This window comes from Atractosteus spatula, chromosome 6, assembly GCF_055471065.1.
Source record: "Atractosteus spatula isolate fAtrSpa1 chromosome 6, fAtrSpa1.hap1, whole genome shotgun sequence".
NCBI classification, from domain to species: Eukaryota; Metazoa; Chordata; class Actinopteri; order Semionotiformes; family Lepisosteidae; genus Atractosteus; species Atractosteus spatula.
In genome coordinates, this window is record NC_142711.1 from 26551124 (window position 1) to 26570789 (window position 19666).

The following is a 19666-nucleotide window of genomic DNA, read 5'->3' on the forward strand; positions in this document are numbered from 1 at the left end:
ATCATATATGCACAGGGGAGTGTATTAACACTGAGACACTTTTCAAAATATCCTTAATGTGGTATGTCATTCTCTTTTTTTCTAGGCAGTTTAAATTAAAAAAAGCTTAACAGCAGACAAATTAAGATTTTTAACAGGGGCTATTATTTCTTTTGAGTTTTAAGATTCATTTCCCCCATGTGTTTCCTTTTGCTTCAAGTCTTCCTATCTAGACATACAACCAGTCCTGCTCAGGCCTATTATTATTAGAATACGTATTAATATGAATATCATTAGAATGGAAACTGTGTTTAGCTCAGGTTTAGCTTTGCTAATTAAATCTACCAATGAAATCTGTCTGAGATAAATATAATAAGAAGACTTGATAGCTTGAAGTACTGCTACAGTATGTGCAGTCCTGTGAAAAGCTCTCGTGTGTCTCTCTTTCCTAACTCTAATGACTACCATTGCTTTAACTGTACTTTAAATTTAAAAATAAACTCTTCAGACAGACAGATGGACAGAAAAAAAATTATAGAAGCCAAAACTGAAAGTGCTGGCTTTGTAGTCAAAGTTGGTCCCTTTCCTGAATCTCTGTTGATAATGAATGCCTAAGGAAACACGTCTTGTCCTAAAAGATCAGCAGTTCATGCATCTGGAAACCAGCTGATGTGTTTTAGTTAATAGGGGGTTCCAATGTAATGGAACTTTAGGTTTTAAATTTAAATTGTGGTTTCTTACTGAAAGATCAAATAATGGGTACTGGTGCCCTTAAATATGAATTCAGACATCTCTGCGTATTCCCAGGCAGCCTTCCTGCCAGTGAGCTACAAATCTTGCTCTGAAACAATACAGTTCCTAGTGCTAATGCCCTCTTTCAGTGTGCAAGATAAAATTTCTATGAACCTGCTCTTGTTTCCTTGTGAAGCTATTCTCTGAAATACGTAGTTAGCTGCCAGAGAGACCTGTCTCTAAGGTTTGTGATCAGGGCATTTGTCAACCCTAACCATATTTTTCTTAAAAAAAACGATAGTTACTGCCCTTGTTCTTGTGCCATAATAGAATGTTTGCATATACAGTCATGAAAGGATATTGAATGAAAAAAGGATACTCTAGTTATAAGACACATGGACCAAGGATATAATGTCTATAAAGACAGGCTACGATAAAGACTGAGATCATTAGGGATAAATAATTCTGTATAAATGCAAGTAATTGTTATCTAAAGATATTGGTTAAGCAATGACATATGAGACATTCTTGAAAATGTTAATTTCTTACCAAGACAAGAAAATTGCAATATCTGTGACTGCATTTATTATTGAGACTTGAAGGAATAAAAACATGCACAAATGTACTTTTTTTAAAAAAAAAAGTAATGATAGTAACTTGACTTTGAGCACTGTTGTGATTGTACCAGCATACATTGTAGGACTTCAGAAAGGTTAGATCAGTTTTCTAACTGCTAATAAACTATACCTTAACCTTTTGACTGTTTGAAACATAATTTGAACAGCCACTCCAGAGATTAAAGAGAATGTTATGCTTTTCTTATCAATTGCACTGGCTTTGCCAAAGACACAAGTATATAGCTTTAATGTTGTGTTTTACAAATGATTTTAAAAAGCAGCTACTCCACCTGTTTTGTCTCTTAGTCACCTGCAAGATATACAGTACATTGCCTAAAGAGCCAAGCCCTTGTTTTTCTTTTAGATCTGTAACCTAGTATCTTTGTACAAAATAATTGTTTTTCCTTTGCTTATCTCAGTTAATTGTCATCTGGGTTTGTTAAATAGTTCTTGCCTGATTGATGTGGTAATAAGATAGAAATATAAAGAAATCACTATAGAATGTATCGTGTTGCCAGGGTTTAATTACCCTTGTATAGGAATGATGTAAAACTCAACTGCTCTTGTGAAACTCTTGGCTGTGAGAAATTCAATAACTACATACAGTATGACAGCTATTATCAGTGCCTGCAGTTTCACTATGTCAGTAAACCTGTTATGCAACAAACTATAAGTCTTGTAATTATTTTATGGTATTCCTAAAGCTCAGTTTATTAATTCACATCACGCAGAATGTTGATAGCAAACATTTCAGATAGAAAGAGGCATCTAACGTTCAAACTTCAACATAATAAATCTCAAAGTTTGAGCAGTGTTATCCGATATGGTGGTGTTATTGTAAGTACATACAGTAGCAGACAAGTGGACCTGGCAAAACCTGTTACTGTTGTTTGTCACCAAAAGGTTAATATTAATAAATAAAGTATAAATTAAAAGATTCTTTTCCTACAGCCTCATATTCAGGAAAAACTAGCATTGGAAGGAAAATGTTTCATCTATTCTCTTGGCAGATTGTACATATGCGCTTTATACAGTACATCATGCCCATTGTTTCGTTTGGTGGGAAAGTAATGATTTTTTTTCAAGGTTGTTAGGGTGACAGAGCAGACTTCCTGTTGATAAATGAAGTGTTATGGTGCCTAGTTGCTGGTGTTGCTCTCTGAATTTGAAAACTCATTTTTTAGCAGCTGTAGAGATGCCCAGTGCTTGTTATCTAATCCAGTTAGCAGGCCTGTGATAGTGAGTGAAGGAGGACAATTGTTGAGTTGGCTCCTTTGCTTGTTTTCCAGTCTCTATCGATGACATTGAGGATGTGCGGTCTGGGCGGCAGTCAGAGGGCATGAAGAAATACACAGAGGGCGGCCTGGAGGACTGTTGCTTCTCTATCATCTTTAAAGGTCACAGGAAAAACCTGGACCTCATTGCCGACAGTCCAGAGGAAGCCAAGCAATGGGTTACTAGCCTGGAGAAGATCATTGAGCGCACAAAGAGCATGAATCAGCAACAGAACAGAGAGCAGTATCCTTTTCAGTCTGTTGTAGTACAGTTTTTTTGCTGCTACAGGCTGTGTGGTCTCCTTAACGGCGTGAAAAAGGAAAATTCAAAAGAACATACACAGCCTTTAGAATAGCGTTTGCATTCATTATATACAAAAAGGTTTTGTCATTTTTTAAATTTACAAAGCAGATTAAGGTATAAAGGACAGTAAAAGAAAACCTGATAATAAAAATACATCTTTTGTTCCCCCCAAGCTTCCCACCCTAAGACTGGGAGACGTACAGTGTAAAAAGACCTGTGTAAGCAGCAGTACTCCCTGCCTCCACTGTCCTCTGGCTGTGGAATGATTCTGTTTAATTTACTATTTTACTTTGTCTATATTTGCCTTATTTGTGTGATTGATTTAATGGACAGTGCTTGGAGATGACATGCTATAGTAAATAAAGAGCTTTATTATCATAATCCTAACCACTTCTGGACACTATGATCCCACATACTGTAGAAAAAAATGTTTCTTAAAGCATTTTATGTAATGTGAGAGAAGCCTCTCAATTTCATAACACTCTTATTTATCACATCTTAATATACCACTGGGCTTTGACAATTGTGAATGAAAATGTATGGGCACATATAAGGTGCCGTTTAGGCCATTATTCAAACTTTACCTCTCATACACACACAAATTGCTCTCACATACACACAAACCTCTCACATTCACTAGTTTTACTTCTCACATACACACAAAGCTCTCACATTCACTAGTTTTACCTCACACATTCACACAAAAAGCTCTCACATTCACTAGTTTTACCTCTCACATAAACACAAAAAGCTCTCACATTCACTAGTTTTACCTTGCACATATACATAAAACACTCATGAGAATGGAAGAACACTCATCACAGGCATCGTAGCCGATGACAATGACGCTATTGCTTCTGGTGTGGCTAAGATGTTATTAATTAAAGCCATGGCTTGGCTTAGTGCTTGTTGCAGTTGATTTCTTTCCTCCATCTTGGAGCGCAGCAGAAAATGAGATAGCTTGTTGATAAATTTTCTCAACCAATCACATTGTGCCATTTACACGGACCGCCTAAAATTGGCCATAATTCATCTCTCACATAAACATTAAATGCTCTCACACTCTCCATTTTTCCTCTCGCATACACACACAAAACACTCTCACATTCATTAATTTTACATCTCACATACACATAAAATGTACTCACATTCACTAGTTTGGTCTCTCACGTTCACATTGTGAAGAAGTGTTTTATGTGTACAGTATGTGCGAGGTAAAACTAGTGCATGTGAGAGCGTTTTGTGTTTATGTGCGAGGTTAAATGGAGAGTGTGAGAGCATTTTGTGTGTATGTGAGAGCAATTTGTGTGTATGAGAGGTAAAGTTTGAATAATGGCCTAAACAGCACCTCATAGGCACAGGTTTGAATCCATATACAGTAGCTGCATAACGTATAGTTTGAGCAGTGTAACTTCTTTTATGCTATTTCAGCAATCCATGTGTTTGTCCTTACATCAGTGACTTAGCTGGATATACAGCTGCATGCGGAAGGCTGACAAGAATCACGACAATAAGATGACATTAAAAGAGATGAAGTCATTTCTAAAACACATCAACTTCGAAGTGAATGAAGCCTACGCAGAACTTATCTTTGCGGTAAGGAGTTAGAGAGTTAGAGAGGAGTTAAGTTATTTGTGACATGCATACATGCAATTTTTCATAATAAAAATGAGAAATAATAAATGTGCAGCCATACCTCAGGATGAACCAGAAAAGCAGAGGTTACAGCAAGTAAATATTGAAGATAGCATAAATAGCATAGATTATCTTGCAGTTTTTGTTTCATATTCTGCAATATATAAACAATGAAGTATTGAAAAAATCTTCATGGTACAGCAAACACTTTAAATATATACTGTATTTCCCTTTTAGAAATGTGACAAATCAAGATCAGGCACATTGGAGGGTTCTGAAATCGAGGAGTTCTACAAAATCCTGACCTATAGACAGGAGATTGATGTCATCTACACCAAATATGCACAGACTGAAGGCAAGATGAGCCCACAGGACTTGGCGCAGTTCCTACAACATGAACAGCTTGAGGCTGTCACAGCGAGCGATGCGTGCTCACTTATTGAAAAATATGAGGTTGATGAAGAAGGCAAGTACAGCTTTATCCTTTTGTAGAATTGTGCTGTTTTTGGTTTTCAAATGCTCAAGGATAAAGATTCTGTTCTCTTTAATCCTCATTCCCAAAGTATTTCTTTTGGTACCATTTTATTTTTTGCTTTTTTCTCAATATTTTAATTGAATCCTTAGTTTTTTGCACAGTATTAACAGAAACAGAAACCAAAATGAACTCAGTGGTGTATTTCAACCACTTTTGCTCTTTGACATGCCCACAACCAGTTGCAGAGTTCTGCACTTTTTGTCAGTCAGTTCTGCCAAGGGTGGTCAGTCCTAAAGATTTCTAAAGAGTGTACAAATAGAAATGTAATATATAGAAAAATGTACCAACATCTGCAATCTGTGTGCCTTATGGCAGTATGCATTTTATACTCTGGACAATCAGAGCAGAGAAATAGATACAGAAATATAAAAAAAAAATTTTTGAGTTAAGTAACTGCACTTCAAATTGAGAAATCAATATCTAGAGGTTCTGGCCCAAAGCTGATTTTAAACAGACATAAGAAGAAAGTTAATTTATCAACAGGTCAGTGTCCTTCACAGAAACCCTAAGCTTCTAAACAATATGTTTGGCACTTGGTACATGAAGTAAGTCAGTACTGTTGAGGTGTAACCACTTCCCTAGTAAGAAAGCAACATGTGATTAATCACTGTGATGTGGTGAAGCATTTGGTGCTGGAAATATTACACAGCATTGAAGTGGCTTTTAATTATTTCCATCACAGAATCATGCTCATCATACATTTTGATATTTTTTTAGCAAAACAAAAGAGACAAATGACCAAAGATGGCTTCCTGATATACCTGCAAAGCCCACTTGGGATGATCTTCAACCCTGCACACAGTGTAGTATATCAGGACATGACCCAGCCCTTGAACCATTACTTCATCTCATCTTCACACAACACCTATCTGATGGAGGACCAGCTCAAGGGACCGAGCAGCCCTGAGGCCTACATCAGGTAAATAAATAGTTTCCGTGGTGACAGATCCATAGAGCAGTGATTTTTTACTCATAGTGAAAACTGCATATAACAAGACTCTTGTTACAATAGCCAATGCTCAAACAACATACATAGTAGGGATTAGTTGCCTGTGGTGACAGGACAGGAGCCTTCTCCAGTTATACCGTACCAATGCAACAGACTGCCAACCCACAACTGATACAAATTGCCATTAATCCGAGCAGTAGCGTGACACTTTTTGAGGAATACGTTTTACTAAAAAATCCAGATACCAGAGGAATGGGAAAGATGCCAGAGGGATAGCAATTGCCCTTTTCCTTCTTTTTTGTCTTTTTCCTTATGTAGGTGTAGTTGGTCTAGAGAACTATCATTTTAAAGTGATTTTCCCATTACCATGTCAGAAAACTAATTTACTGTTACCCATTATAAATCTCTGAACAGCAATGTTTCTCTTCTCCATGCAATTGCAGTTTTCGTAGTATCCCTTTATTCAGGATTCCTGTTAGAGCTTTGCTTATAAGCAACTTGATGAATAAGAAATGAACTTCACTTGTATACAGTATGAATGGAATTCACACATATTCCAGTTTAATTAAATCAGCTTCCCTATAAATAACCTGTCAATCTCCAGATAGATTTCATTTAACTGACAATAAAATGTAGAATTTTAATTGAGAACAAATTAGGGGAATATGTTTGCAAATACATGTAAAAAATTGACTAGCCCTGTATTCTGACATTACCTACAGAAGTAGAAACTTTATATGCATTTTTGTAATGCACCCTATAAAGTTTTCGGTGTATGAAAATAGATTCATTTATATTGTTAACACGCAGAAAACAAATTGAGACCTTACATAGAAAATATAATAATATAGGAAATATAATGTTTATAGCTTATATACTTATTTGAAAAGGTTGGATTATTTTGGGATTCCAAAACATCTAGAAGGACTTTCCAAGTTCAAGAAACAAAGTGCCTTTTGCAAACCAATTGAACTATATTTATTAAATCATTCAGTGAACTACATACTGTAGTTTCCATAACAGCTTCCAAGCTGTTATCAATCAAAGCTGTTAACATTGCATTATATATTATAATCAGCCAAAATCTTACTTCACCTCAAAGATTAAAAACACACAGGAAAGGTGGGTGAAAGGAGCTACATCAGCCTGTGTGCGGAGGAGAACAAGTAGAGTTTAATTCCATGTTATAAAGCAAAAAGAAAAGAACAGACCATGCTACCAAAGACAGAAAATGTTTGAATGAGTAGTACGAAGGTGAAAAGGGAAAGAAATAGAAATGTGGTCCATAACTTTCAGGGGAGTGTGGGAGACATCTGGGGAAATGTGTAAATTTGGGCTTCTCGTGTCTTTTTGGGGTATCCTTTGAAAGGTCACTGTTATCACAGCCAGGAGAGATAAAACGAGGGACAGTTGACTTGGGGTTATTATTGTTGGGGTGGCCTGTCATTTACAGTGACACTAATAGTTAATAGCAATCAACATATTTATCACTGGTTATCAAACTGTATCAATTGTTGTTATCATCTCATTATGCATTTGTTGAATAAATTAAAAAATAAATAGATTTTGAAAGCCATATTGGACAGTTTTTCAGATTACAGAATGTATTCAGGTTTGAGGTGTTCATTTGTATTTTCTTATGCTTTCTAACCCTGATGACAATCTGATGACAGTGGGGTCTGAGGCTCCTGAGTGGCTCAGCTAGTAGAAGAACTTGCTTGGACTGCAGATCTAAGAACTTGCTTTAACTGTGATGTACACATTATAGTTTGAGCCTGGAAGACTGGCTGACTGTGTCTGGGATAACATAATGAGTGCTCTCCTCTACTTGCAAAATATAGGGCCCTTCTGAAGAGCTGCCGCTGTGTGGAACTGGATTGCTGGGATGGGCCTGACAAAGAGCCAGTGATTTATCATGGATACACTCTCACCTCTAAAGTGCTCTTCAAAGATGTCATTAGTACCATTAAGCAGTATGCTTTCAAGGTGAGAAAGGCTCAGTAGCTTTTAGATGTGATAAACAGGGAAATACATTTGTATCATTCCTAAACTGGCATTTAGTTCCAGTACCTACATTTGGCCAAAGTATAAGTGTAAATGATAATTGGAAGGGAGTAAAATACTTATGAGCAAGATTTTCTGTAACTCCCAAACAGTTGGAATACAGTATACTCTAACCAGGGTGGCAGGTGAACATTGTGTTAACAACATGCCAGAAATATCAAACAGTATGAAAGTGCTCGTGTAGCAGGTTTGGCAGTTTTCCCTACCATATAACCAGTGTGTAGTACATGAAGAAATGTTATTCTATCAGTGGTTAAATGTACAGACAGCAAGTGGAGAGTTCATGTTGCTGCATGCCAGATTTTAATGATTAGTGACATCCATAAATACAGAAATGAGAACTTGAAAAACATCAGACTGCACAGGTAACAGGTGTAGCAGTTTTTGTATGTGTACAGGCCTATAAGGAGCTGCAGTGGATAACTCAAGGTTTTTTGACTTGCTTTTTGATTATAAAACACTTGAACACATAAAAACCCTGTTTATACTAGCTCTCTAAATAGTTGATTACTAGCTCACTTTCTTTTTATGATTTGGAAAACATACATATGCCCGGCTTGGAAATGTAGTCTATATTTTTACATGCCCCAGCCATGTCGGGGGAACATAATTTTTAAACACTGGATAATATAACATAAGAGACCCTTTATCACAAGCCTAAGTTGTTCATTGATAAAGGTGCTGTGATGTTGCTACATTTCTGAGTACAGTACTACACTGATGTTTGGCAGTGGACAAACTTTGCTCTGTGTTTGTGTTAGGACCACTGACGATGTGCAAAAGACCAATGAATGTATGATTGTAGTCGTCATTACATACCTTTTAAGATAATTCTGCAAGTAGGGCAGGCATTAGAACTTCTGTATAGAAAAGGAGATGCTAATGAACATTGCATCTGACACTTGCATCCTCATAATTTCCATCCATAGAAATTGTACTTTGTGAGGTTTTAAGGCTCTTAACTTAGGACTCCCTAACCTCACAAGTACAAGTTGTACAAATGAAGCCAAGGTGCATTTTGTTTTGTTCCACATGTATTATATTTACTTTTTGACATATTCTTATTGCAATAAGTGTCTAAATCTCAAAGCAGGAGGGACAGATCTGAAATAAAGAGCCACATTTGTTATTTTAAGAAATTATGACTATTATCTGGTACTTTTTTTTCCCCTTTAGAAGTCCCAGTACCCATTGATTCTGTCCCTGGAGAATCATTGCTGCGTAGAACAGCAGAAGGTGATGGCCTATCACTTGAAAAATATCCTGGGGGATGCGCTAGTCACGGCCCCTCTCGGAGACAAGATGCCCACTGAATTTCCTTCGCCAGACGTGAGTGATGGTGAAACTTGTTTTTAAGCTCTGATACAGACATGGTGTGGGTGGAAATTTGATATAAATATGGACTGTCCTGGGGTGGCACGGTTAGCATTGCTGACTCACATCGCTGCGGCCCTGGGTTCTCTAGAATTGATTACTGCAATACCCTCCTCGCTGAGTTATCTAAATTAATACTAAACAAACTCCGGTATGTTCAGAATTCGGCATTCCAGAATCTGGATCAGGTCTCGTGCAAGTGATCACTGATCACATTAATCCTGTCCTGGAGTCCTTGCAGTGGCTTCCTATGTGATTTTGAGTTTACTTCAAAATCCTCATGCTCACCTACTGCATAAGACTCTACACAGCTTGGCATCTCAGTACCTGTCTCACTTATCTTCCTGCTCCTCTTTGTTCTTCTGTTTGACTCCCAAGCTCATCTTCATACTATGGTTGATGGGGCCTTCTCCTGCTATGCCCTAAAGCTCTGGAATTTCTCTGGAATATCCCCAAGGATTTTGGAGAGTCACCTTCCCTGAGCACACACAAATCAAGACTCAAAACCTTCTTCAAAAAGTCTGCCTCTGTCTGCCCCTTTGCATCTTCTGCTGCATTCTAAAGCCTTGTTTTTAATTGCTCTAATTCTGTTACCTACTCTCCTTGTTTTGTTTTTTACTGTAAAAAGCTTTGAGAAGCTATTTTTAAAATGTAAATGAAAATATAGTGATACAGACATGAGATATTTTATTTTTTTTTAATTAAAAGTAAGCTGTACAGCAATTCTTGTAATACAATTTTGCTTTTTGAGAATACTTCACGATAATGATTTTAAAACATGTAGACACTGAAGTCTGTTAACCTTTGTTGTGAAACATGTTAACATGCTTTCCAACATAGATTTTAATATTTGTATTCAGTCGTGGGTTAAAGTCAAGGAAAGGCCTTCAATGTAATTTCTGAGAACTTCCTCAGGTGCAACTTTCTCTTTGTGGTTCTCAGGAATTAGTTTAGAGCACTGTGCCATCTTTTCATCCACAGCTATACTTCCAGCAACATCCTGAATATTCTTAAATACCTCCTATCCAAGTACTAACCACACCCTGACATTGCATAACTGCTTCCACAACATTTAACAGGAGTGCTGGTATGTAAAGCATTTCAGCAACCTCATCTTATAGGCAAGATGAAGAAAGAATGTTTGTATTTATATGTAGATAACACCCATCTCATAGCATTTAAATATTTAGGCATCTTCCTCTCAGCCAATCACTATGATGTTAATTCATAAATAACACTGGTGTGACTTGCAAGTCAAAGACTTGAGACCTTTCTTTATAATAGTTCAAATCAATCATTCAACACTCAAGGCTTGGTATATTGTGTCAGAACAGCTAGACAGTGAAAATGTCTCTAAAAAGACTTTGATAACCATCCTGAGAAAGTTATTTTACCTACAATTCATCAGATATAATGAGCTTTTAGCCATAAGTGTGAGGTTTGAACTTCTGGTCGTTTGAAGAAGTGCCAGGAGGACTTTAATTTCCTGCATTTGAACATAACCTTGGCATCTGTAAAGAATGAGAAACATTCCTCAGCTGTTTTGCTTTTGCTTACAAATTTGGAAATATTATCCTCGGCAGAATGAAGACCGTATTCTCCTGGAAAAAAATCACATTATTGACAATACAGTACAAGACTCTGCCTTATCCTGTATGAGGCTCAGAATACATGCTGGTTTTTACTCCCATTTCCTTTTTTATTGGGGAGAGGAATTTGACCTACAGCTATTTTTTTTACTTGCAAATTAATTACTTTCAGGTGAATCTGAGCGCAAAAAAAAGTAAGATTAATTTAGCTGTGCAGCTCAACATCGCAGGCTGAGCTTGCAGTGTTATTTCTGAAAGCCAGAGCAATGGTTGTGGTGTAGAAGTACTCTTTTCAGAGCAAGGTGCACATGGCCCCCCTCCATGGTTTCCTGAGCTGGCATGGTGATCTAGCCTGTTTGAAGATCTGCTATTTGACAATGAGGGGTATACAAAGAGAATAGAGACACTGCTTATCTCCCATATGTACATCTTTGATTACTGAGCTGCAGTATTGCAATAGAGAGTTTATGAACTGGAAAAATAAACAAAAGTGAGATTACCTTTTACTAATAGTTTTTTCTAGGGAAAAAAAAATCTTTAATGATCTTTCCTGGGGGAAAAAAAACCCATCTTTAATTATTATTTGTTTTGTCAGACAATGCTGTATTCTTACCTTTTGTGCCTGGCTTAGAGTTGAGTATGTATTTGTAGACCATATAGATTTTGAAGTTTTATAGGTAACAAGACAAGTATGAAAGTAAACACTTCTTTACATGAAAAGAAGTTTTTTGGAATCACAGCTGTGTTCTCTCTTCATTGTATTTGGCTTTTTTGAGCCACCCAATTCCTATCCATTTCTCTATTCTGAGAAATATATCTTATTTCTATTTATTTCTGCTCATAGCATTGTCTTTTTCTTATTGATTCCTGGCTAACATGTTATGTGCCTTTTACCATTAGTTTAATTTTCAGAAATTAAAATGTGAACCTGCCCATATTTTAACGAGAAATTTGAAATCATGACATCCATGTTAAAAAGCCTTTAAAAGAACAGATGAAAAATAGACAGTACACCATTAAATCTATTAAACATCTGTGGTAAATCCTTGTAGTTAAATTAGAACAAACATCAGACCCATTTTTATGTCCAGACATTCTCTTGGGAAACTGTTTGTCTGAGTAGTTGATCATAAATCTAGTTCCATTTTAGCAGTTTGCGGACAACCTGTAATTGTACATAAAATATTTTAAGTCATGCAATGCAGACTGGGCATAACATTGTTTACATATCACAGTTCATAACAGGTCTCCGATGGATAACTGGAAAAATGATGCAAGACATGAGCTGTTTCTAATTATATTGCTCTGCAAAGTCTTGGAATTTTGACCATGCATAAAACAGTACAAAGAGAGTGCTAGGTAGCAGTACTACAACATTTAAGTCACATAAAATGAAGAACAGGACTATTAATATACACACCATCCAAAGTCTATCATTGCCAGTGTCACCTTACCTTTTCCATATATAAGCAGTCCATCTTTCTTTTGGATCCCTTATGGGATATTAGTTCTTTCACAGTGCATCCCTCTCAGAAGACTATATAACCCTCTTCCTTCTCAGTCTTTACTTGGTTCTACTCACTAGCTCTTCATTAGCCATCAAACACTGTACATGCTTATCACACTCTCTAGATCTTCATCAAACCCTTTACTCTTTGTCTTCATTTATCACCTAGTACTAGAGTATTCAACCCAAGTAACTCAGCATTAACCATTTAAAATCAACTCTCATCTCTTACTCTTCACTAGGCACCAGATCTACACTAACTGTATTGGCTGATCCCATTTGTCCAGAAACTCCACATTACCACTGCATTAACATGTGTATCCCTGACACAGCCAGTTAGTTCTGTCTCTCTCATTCTCACTCAGAGGTCACCTATCTAATGACAACATGCGCCATCTACTCTCAGCCGGGAAGAAAGTACACTGTTAAGCATACACTGGTTTCCTGGAGCGGCACACATCAACCTCACTAGCCTGTGCAGCACCTACAAAACCCCCTCAGTGTAGCCTGGGCTGCATTATCCACAAGCCTCTCTAACTCACTGAGGCCCACAGGTCTGTAAGCCAGTCCACTCCATTACAAATAAGATTTTTCCTTCCCATCTGGTCTTATAAATCTCTCCATGAGCCCAGAGGAGTGGCTTATTCCTCACAGAGCCTATCAAACCAGAAGCTCTCTGTCATGTGGAACTTCACTCCCTCAGAGTGCTAATTGCTCAATCAGACCAGCAGTTCCTCCTTTTGCAGGTTTTTTCAATTAACAGGAGGCTTTCTCACAAAGCCGTCTCTCATTGCCTCACACACATATAGTGAACCACACACTCCAAAACACAGTATTGTGTAAGTCACACTAACAATTATTAGTTTTTTTAATTATTAGTGTGTTTTTGGACAATAAAGGCATTTTATGGGATTTTTAAGTGTTATTTATTCAGTTCCATTTATAACAATAAAGCATATTGCTTGGTATATTTTTATGGCAAATGTTTCACATTTAAGTATTAATATTCATGTTTTAGTTAAAACATATGTCTGAATATATATAATACTTATTGTTTGAATTCATTTAAGAACGTTATTACTTCACCTGTCTGATGCCTCAAAATGTACCTCAACATTCCTCTGAAGTTTTCAAGAGAAAACTTGTATAGTTTTTAACTACTTGTATTGTATCTTTTAACATAAATTTGTTAAAATATCTGTTTTGTTTAAACTCTTATTGTTCTTATTGTCTTCCTGATGAATGAGCTTTGAAATATTTACAGACTGTAATTTAAAAAAAAAATTAAGGTTGGAAGTTCTTCAGAGAAATGATTATTTGCGTAGTTATTAGCTTACAAAAAATAATAAAATCAGCTCTGCCATTTCTGTCTCAAACTCTCAGACACTTCTAGTTGGTGGGCACTGTATAATTGCATATGTTATAGGTTACAGGCTGGTACAGTGGAGCAATATTTTTACACAATTCTCATTGCAATCAATATTTTCCATTTCCGTCAAGTGCAATTTATAGCAAATATGAAAAGGTTATAGTCAGATTTCATTTATAGAATTGTACAATATTGCATACATTTTTGTAGCCTGTGAATAGTCCCCTTTCCAGGGGTGGTGTGAAATGCAATGCATTGACAGGAGTCTGGGCAGTGTTTTCTTACAAAACTGCCCTTTGCCTGTTGTCTACATGTGGATAGATTGAGACTGCAGGTATTACTTTGCATGTATTTGTAGACTAGAAAACAAATAACTGCAGAAGATGAATGTTTTTTTTAAAGTGGATATGTTAAAACAGGAGGAAAAAAGGGAGGGAAGCAGATCATGTTATTCACAGTAATTGTGTGCACTTCTTAGTGTGTAGCTAACAGCAGTATTTTTAGCACTCTTTTCAATAGTCATCAGCCTGTACCTTTTCATGTTTCAAGGGTAAAGTTATTCAATCTCTATTAGTACAGTTCTTCCAGGATTGGATGCCTTTGCAGAATTAAAAATCTGAAGCATGAGGCAGATTCATTTGAGGAAGCCATGGCTTTCTGGGTTCAAGTGTTGTGAACGTGTCTCTGGTCATTCTCAAGAGAGCTGTGTTCGTCCTTGGAGAGGAACTAAAACACTCGTTTTTGCATTCCAAGATTAAAGAAATGTTATCCACACTGAAAGATTAAAGAGAAAGATAATTCTAAAAGAAATCTGACCCAATTTCTCAGGGCTGCTAGGCCCTGTAATGTCCTAATTAAATTTTGTTCTTTTCTGTCATTTTATTATCGTTTCGTGATATCAAAACTAGTTAATCGCCCTCATTACTGTCATCATCAGATTAGTAAGATGCTTTAATAGTACAAATAAATATTAAGTCCCTGGAAGGTTCATAAATGTTTTTTTTCCCAACAGCAACTGAAGGGCAAATTCCTTATCAAGGGGAAACGGCTGAACAAACTGGAATCATTCTTTGAAGACAATACTATAGAAGAGGAGTTCGTGTCAGAGGAGGATGAGGCTGCAGATGTGAAGGTGGAACAGGCCAAAGAGAAGCCATCAAAGGTACTGTTTCTGAGTGCCAACTGCCTCATGGTGGTTATGGTGAGGCTGGAAAGTACTATATGACCATAACAGAAATAGTAGGCTTACTGTATATATTTTGTATTACAGTATAGTGGATTATATGGTGTGTTTGCTGTATGATAATCTTAGAAAAGCTCGTTATAGATTATTCACATTTTTAAGTCTTAATAGAATTGTGCATTCTAAATGCCACTGTGTTGAGCTTGTTTATCAACATACCTTTTTCTTGTAATTGTCCAGTTTGCTTGTGTGCATTTCAAGTAAAAAAAATATTTTGGACACATAACAGATCCCTAACCAATAATTTTATTTATTATATATATATAATTATTATATATATAAACATTACATATTTATCTCTTTCTCAATATGCGTCTTGTGAATTTGCCACAAACAGGCCAGTCTACTGTTAACTGTTATACTTTTCTCGTGAAAGTTGCTGTGATTCCTCCTGGATTCTTTGTCCTATAGTTCATATTTCTTTTTCTCTTAGCCCATAAAGAAGGTTTTCTAGCATATTATGATTTCCTTATTAAGATTATGTTCTGCTAATGGTTGCCTTTTTGGTAAATCAAAACCCTTTTCTGAAATTAAAAGTCCTTGACATAACTTTTTTATGCAGCTGGTGTTCTTTTTTGTATAGTTTATTGTTTAATAATAATGTATAGCTTGTTTAATACATCAACCTGTATTCACCTAGTTGAATATTCACCATCCACATTTCCAAAGTTAGGCGTAGATAAAAAGATAGTTCTTGATAAAAATGTGATTAAAAGCATACACACTAAGCAGACGTGTGTGAGTCAATGTTTATACAGTTTACCAAAAAGGTAAGTACTTTACATGTACTGTTGTATAGTATTTAAATTTGTAGTACCATTAAACTATTTGAAATGTTACCTAGCCATGCTTTAACATTTCCTTTGGGAGTTGGGATATCTTGCAGAGATTACACTGCTCCTGAAAAGCTTTCCTCTTTCTCACCAGAAGTCGAAGATAAAACTGGCAAAAGAGCTTTCTGACTTGGTCATCTACTGCAAAAGTGTTCACTTTCCCGGGTTTGAAAGTGCAAGAGAAAAACAGTCTTTCTACGAGATGGCTTCCTTCAAAGAAGGGAAAGCTGAAAAGCTAGCACTAGAGTCAGGTAATGCACAATCAAATTGCACTAAACATTTTTTAAATATTAAAATTATAAAACAGTGAATTGTTTGGTCTTTAAGGTCAATGGATTTTAGAGTTTGGAAAACCATGATTTAATTTTGTATAATGGCATTATAGGCAAGGAAGACCTGAACTTGTAGGCCTTTGTAGTCTTTAATACAGTAGAGGCTTGACATCTTTGAACAATAATATTTGCAATTCAGTCCGGTTTATTGGGTCTTGGATGAAAGAAGAGCAGAGCAGGATGAAACCAAGCTGAAAGTTGTTAACCGCAAGTTTTTAAATTAGCGGCGCAACTGACTGAGATCATGAGATGAATCCAGCCTTTCCCTACCACCTGCCCAGATACCCACCACCCAGCTTCCGCTCCCAGTGTGGCCTTGTTTTTGTGTTGTAACAGACACTGCCAGTTCTGTGTTAGCATCATGGGGAACTAACTGGCTGGATGCAACCTTTATAGGCTCACTCTCAGTCTTACTGCCATTTTTATTGCAGTGTAGCTTCCAATCATTGAGACTCCCTCCAGGCTGGAGGTAGAGGAGGGTTCCATGTTGTTTATTTTAAGTGACGACTATATGTTTGGAATCACTGTGGTTTGTTTTGGTTGATCATGTTATTTTAATTAACTCAAAGCCAACGTATTAGTACTTTAATTGTCATATAAGGGAGGTTACTTATATCATTCAAACATACTGTACATACTATATACTGTAGTACATTATGCAGCGGTATGGGGAGGACTTGGTTATATGCAAATTTGGCTATTCATGATGCTTCTCTGCACTAAATTATTAATATCTAGACTGTTCTATATTTCTGCTGTATTGTTTATTATTATATGATGTGTAAATTTGTAACCACTGTATTTCCCCAAGTGCATGTAACTAGAGACAAAACAGAAAACATTATGCAACATTATGTACTGTGACTCTCAAAATAATTTTTGATAACTGAATTTACATACCCTTTGAACATTATTTGTGCTTTAAAAATATTTTCTCTTTTTCTTTCAGCAAATGCTTATGTTCGCCACAACATTGATAAACTAAGCAGAATCTACCCAGCAGGCTCAAGAACTGATTCATCCAATTATAACCCTGTTAATCTATGGAATGTTGGTTCTCAAATAGGTATGTCTCTTCTGTTGTTTTAGTATAATGTCTAGTGAGGTTTTATAGCATTCTTTCCTGTAATATGTACTGTATATTCAAATTCCTGCACTCATGCAGTGCTATTTTGGTTAAATATCATTTAAATGAGCAGAAACATAATTTGAGACAGCGAGAAAATTGAACGAGTTAATCCATTTTCAATAATAAACAGTAGTCTAGCCAACATTCAGAGGAAGCCTGTAAGAAATGTAGTTTCATAAATGAGCAGTGCACTTCCTCTGAAGTTTACTGTATAACACTTTATAAGACAAGTGCATGATGGGAATCTGGCCTGCCTCTCAGGCACTAATCGTTGCCATAAGTGCTGTGGATGTTTCAAATGGACGTGAATCAGCTTTGGGTTCCGTGGGGATTCCATGCTGAACATAATTACCTAAACAAATGCTTTCTTGTTGAATTCTGAATCCCAGATGGGGCTTTTTATTCTTTAACATTTTTTTTTCCATGACAGAATAAGGCTGCATTTCTTTCAGATAAAACTTCATTTGTAGTACTTTTGGGTAGTAAAATTTGTGCAACTTTGGTTGGCTTAATACTTATTACACACGAAAGCAGGCCATGAAGAGAGATGAGGCTTATAGGGCAAAACTACATGGGGGAACTTGTGACTAAGAAAACCAGCAATCGTAGAAATAAATCACAAAATGTATTTTAGTTAATCTTCTGTTGAGTTAAAAACTTTTTAAGATAAGCACTGTAGTTTTAGACCCATTTAACATCTCTGAGCTGGTTCCAGTAAACCCTCCTTTGACCTTTATCTGCATCATTATATAACGTTTTGGTAGCTCACATGTACTGAATTCTCCACCGTTTTACAAGAATAGAAGGACAGCATGATAAGTGAAAAATGGTGCAAGATATGATCTGTAAAAGGCAATTATAGACCATTATGTTTAAAGTCCAATGCCTTGATTCATTATGTCAATATACTGTAGTCTGTCATGATTGTGTAGTTGGTACTGTATATTATAGATTCTGACATGATTGTATAGACAGTAACCATTAGTCTCTGGCATAACTGTGTAGTTGGTATATTATAGACTCTGTCATGATTGTGTAGTTGGTATGCTGTAGAGTGCTGTAGACATGGTTGTGTAGTTGATTTACATTGATATACATTAGCCTCTGGTGTTATTGTGTAGTAGGTATGCTGTAGTCTCTGGCATAATCGTGTAGTAAGGATTCTGTAGCTTATTGCAGCATCATTGCATTAAACATGAGATGAGGCTCAAAAGACAGAACATTTTATCATCCTTTTTCGTACTCTGCACAGAAATCCCTTCATTGGAACGGAGAATCACTATGGCAGTTTCAAATGTGCAATTAAGCATTACTACAATATCTCACATTCTGGCATTTCTTTCTTCAGTTGCCCTAAACTTCCAAACGTCCTGCAAGGAAATGGATCTGAATCAAGGCAGGTTCATGCAGAATGGTTTCTGTGGCTATGTCCTGAAGCCTGAATTTCTCCGAGACAGATCTTCACAGTTTAATCCCCACAACCTGAAACTGAACCATCAGCAGAAGCCTAAGATTCTCCATGTGATGGTAAGAAATCCCTCAACTGCACACAGTTCCCTAGACACACGAGCTGCATTTAGACTCAATATTCTAGAACCAAAGGCCAGAAGGCCAAAGTCTAGATTTGTTTTTTGTTTTAAATCTACAGAAAATGAAAAAAATAAAATCCATAACTGGATTCTGATTGCAGTAACAAAAACTATTTTAATCAGAAAGAAATGTGCTTGATGTTTTTTTTCACCAGATCATCTCAGCTCAGCAGTTACCCAAGGTGAACAACAATAAAGACAACTCCATCGTTGACCCCCTTGTAAAAGTGCAGATAGAGGGAGTTCCAGATGACCAGCAGAAACAACAAACTGAATATATTCAAAATAACGGTAAACCTTTTTCATAGAAGACAACTCTTGTCTTTATGAAACAAAGCACTTCCAAAAAGAGCACTCTGTGTTTACTCAGGATAAGGCACCCAGATTGTAGAAATGTTGAAATACATTTCATGCAAAAATATGTAAATTATGCCAGTGATAACTAAACCAAATATAAATTTTATCAACTATTTACAGAGGCATATCTAAACCACATTTGTATGATGAACAGTAGTAATCAGATACTGTACTTGAGGCTAAAACAAGCAATCTATCAAAGTTAAGTACTAGTATTAAAAACTCAACTTCACCCAGTGACAATGTGGTTTGAAC

The 19666-nt window shown here is 36.4% G+C and overlaps 1 protein-coding gene across 2 annotated transcripts in view; it reads left to right on the forward strand.

The window, feature by feature from the left end:
* The window catches only part of plcd1a (phospholipase C, delta 1a), a 46823-nt gene that overhangs the window by 23515 nt on the left and 3642 nt on the right, over nt 1-19666 (forward strand). For both annotated transcript variants that reach the window (XM_088918068.1, XM_088918067.1), the window contains exons 3-13: nt 2618-2846; nt 4373-4502; nt 4779-5007; nt 5794-5995; nt 7867-8011; nt 9266-9418; nt 14941-15090; nt 16099-16255; nt 17286-17402; nt 18814-18992; nt 19210-19345. In XM_088918068.1, coding sequence (XP_088774194.1) covers nt 2618-2846; nt 4373-4502; nt 4779-5007; nt 5794-5995; nt 7867-8011; nt 9266-9418; nt 14941-15090; nt 16099-16255; nt 17286-17402; nt 18814-18992; nt 19210-19345 — 1827 coding nt within the window. The remainder of the gene's footprint in view (nt 1-2617; nt 2847-4372; nt 4503-4778; nt 5008-5793; nt 5996-7866; nt 8012-9265; nt 9419-14940; nt 15091-16098; nt 16256-17285; nt 17403-18813; nt 18993-19209; nt 19346-19666) is intronic.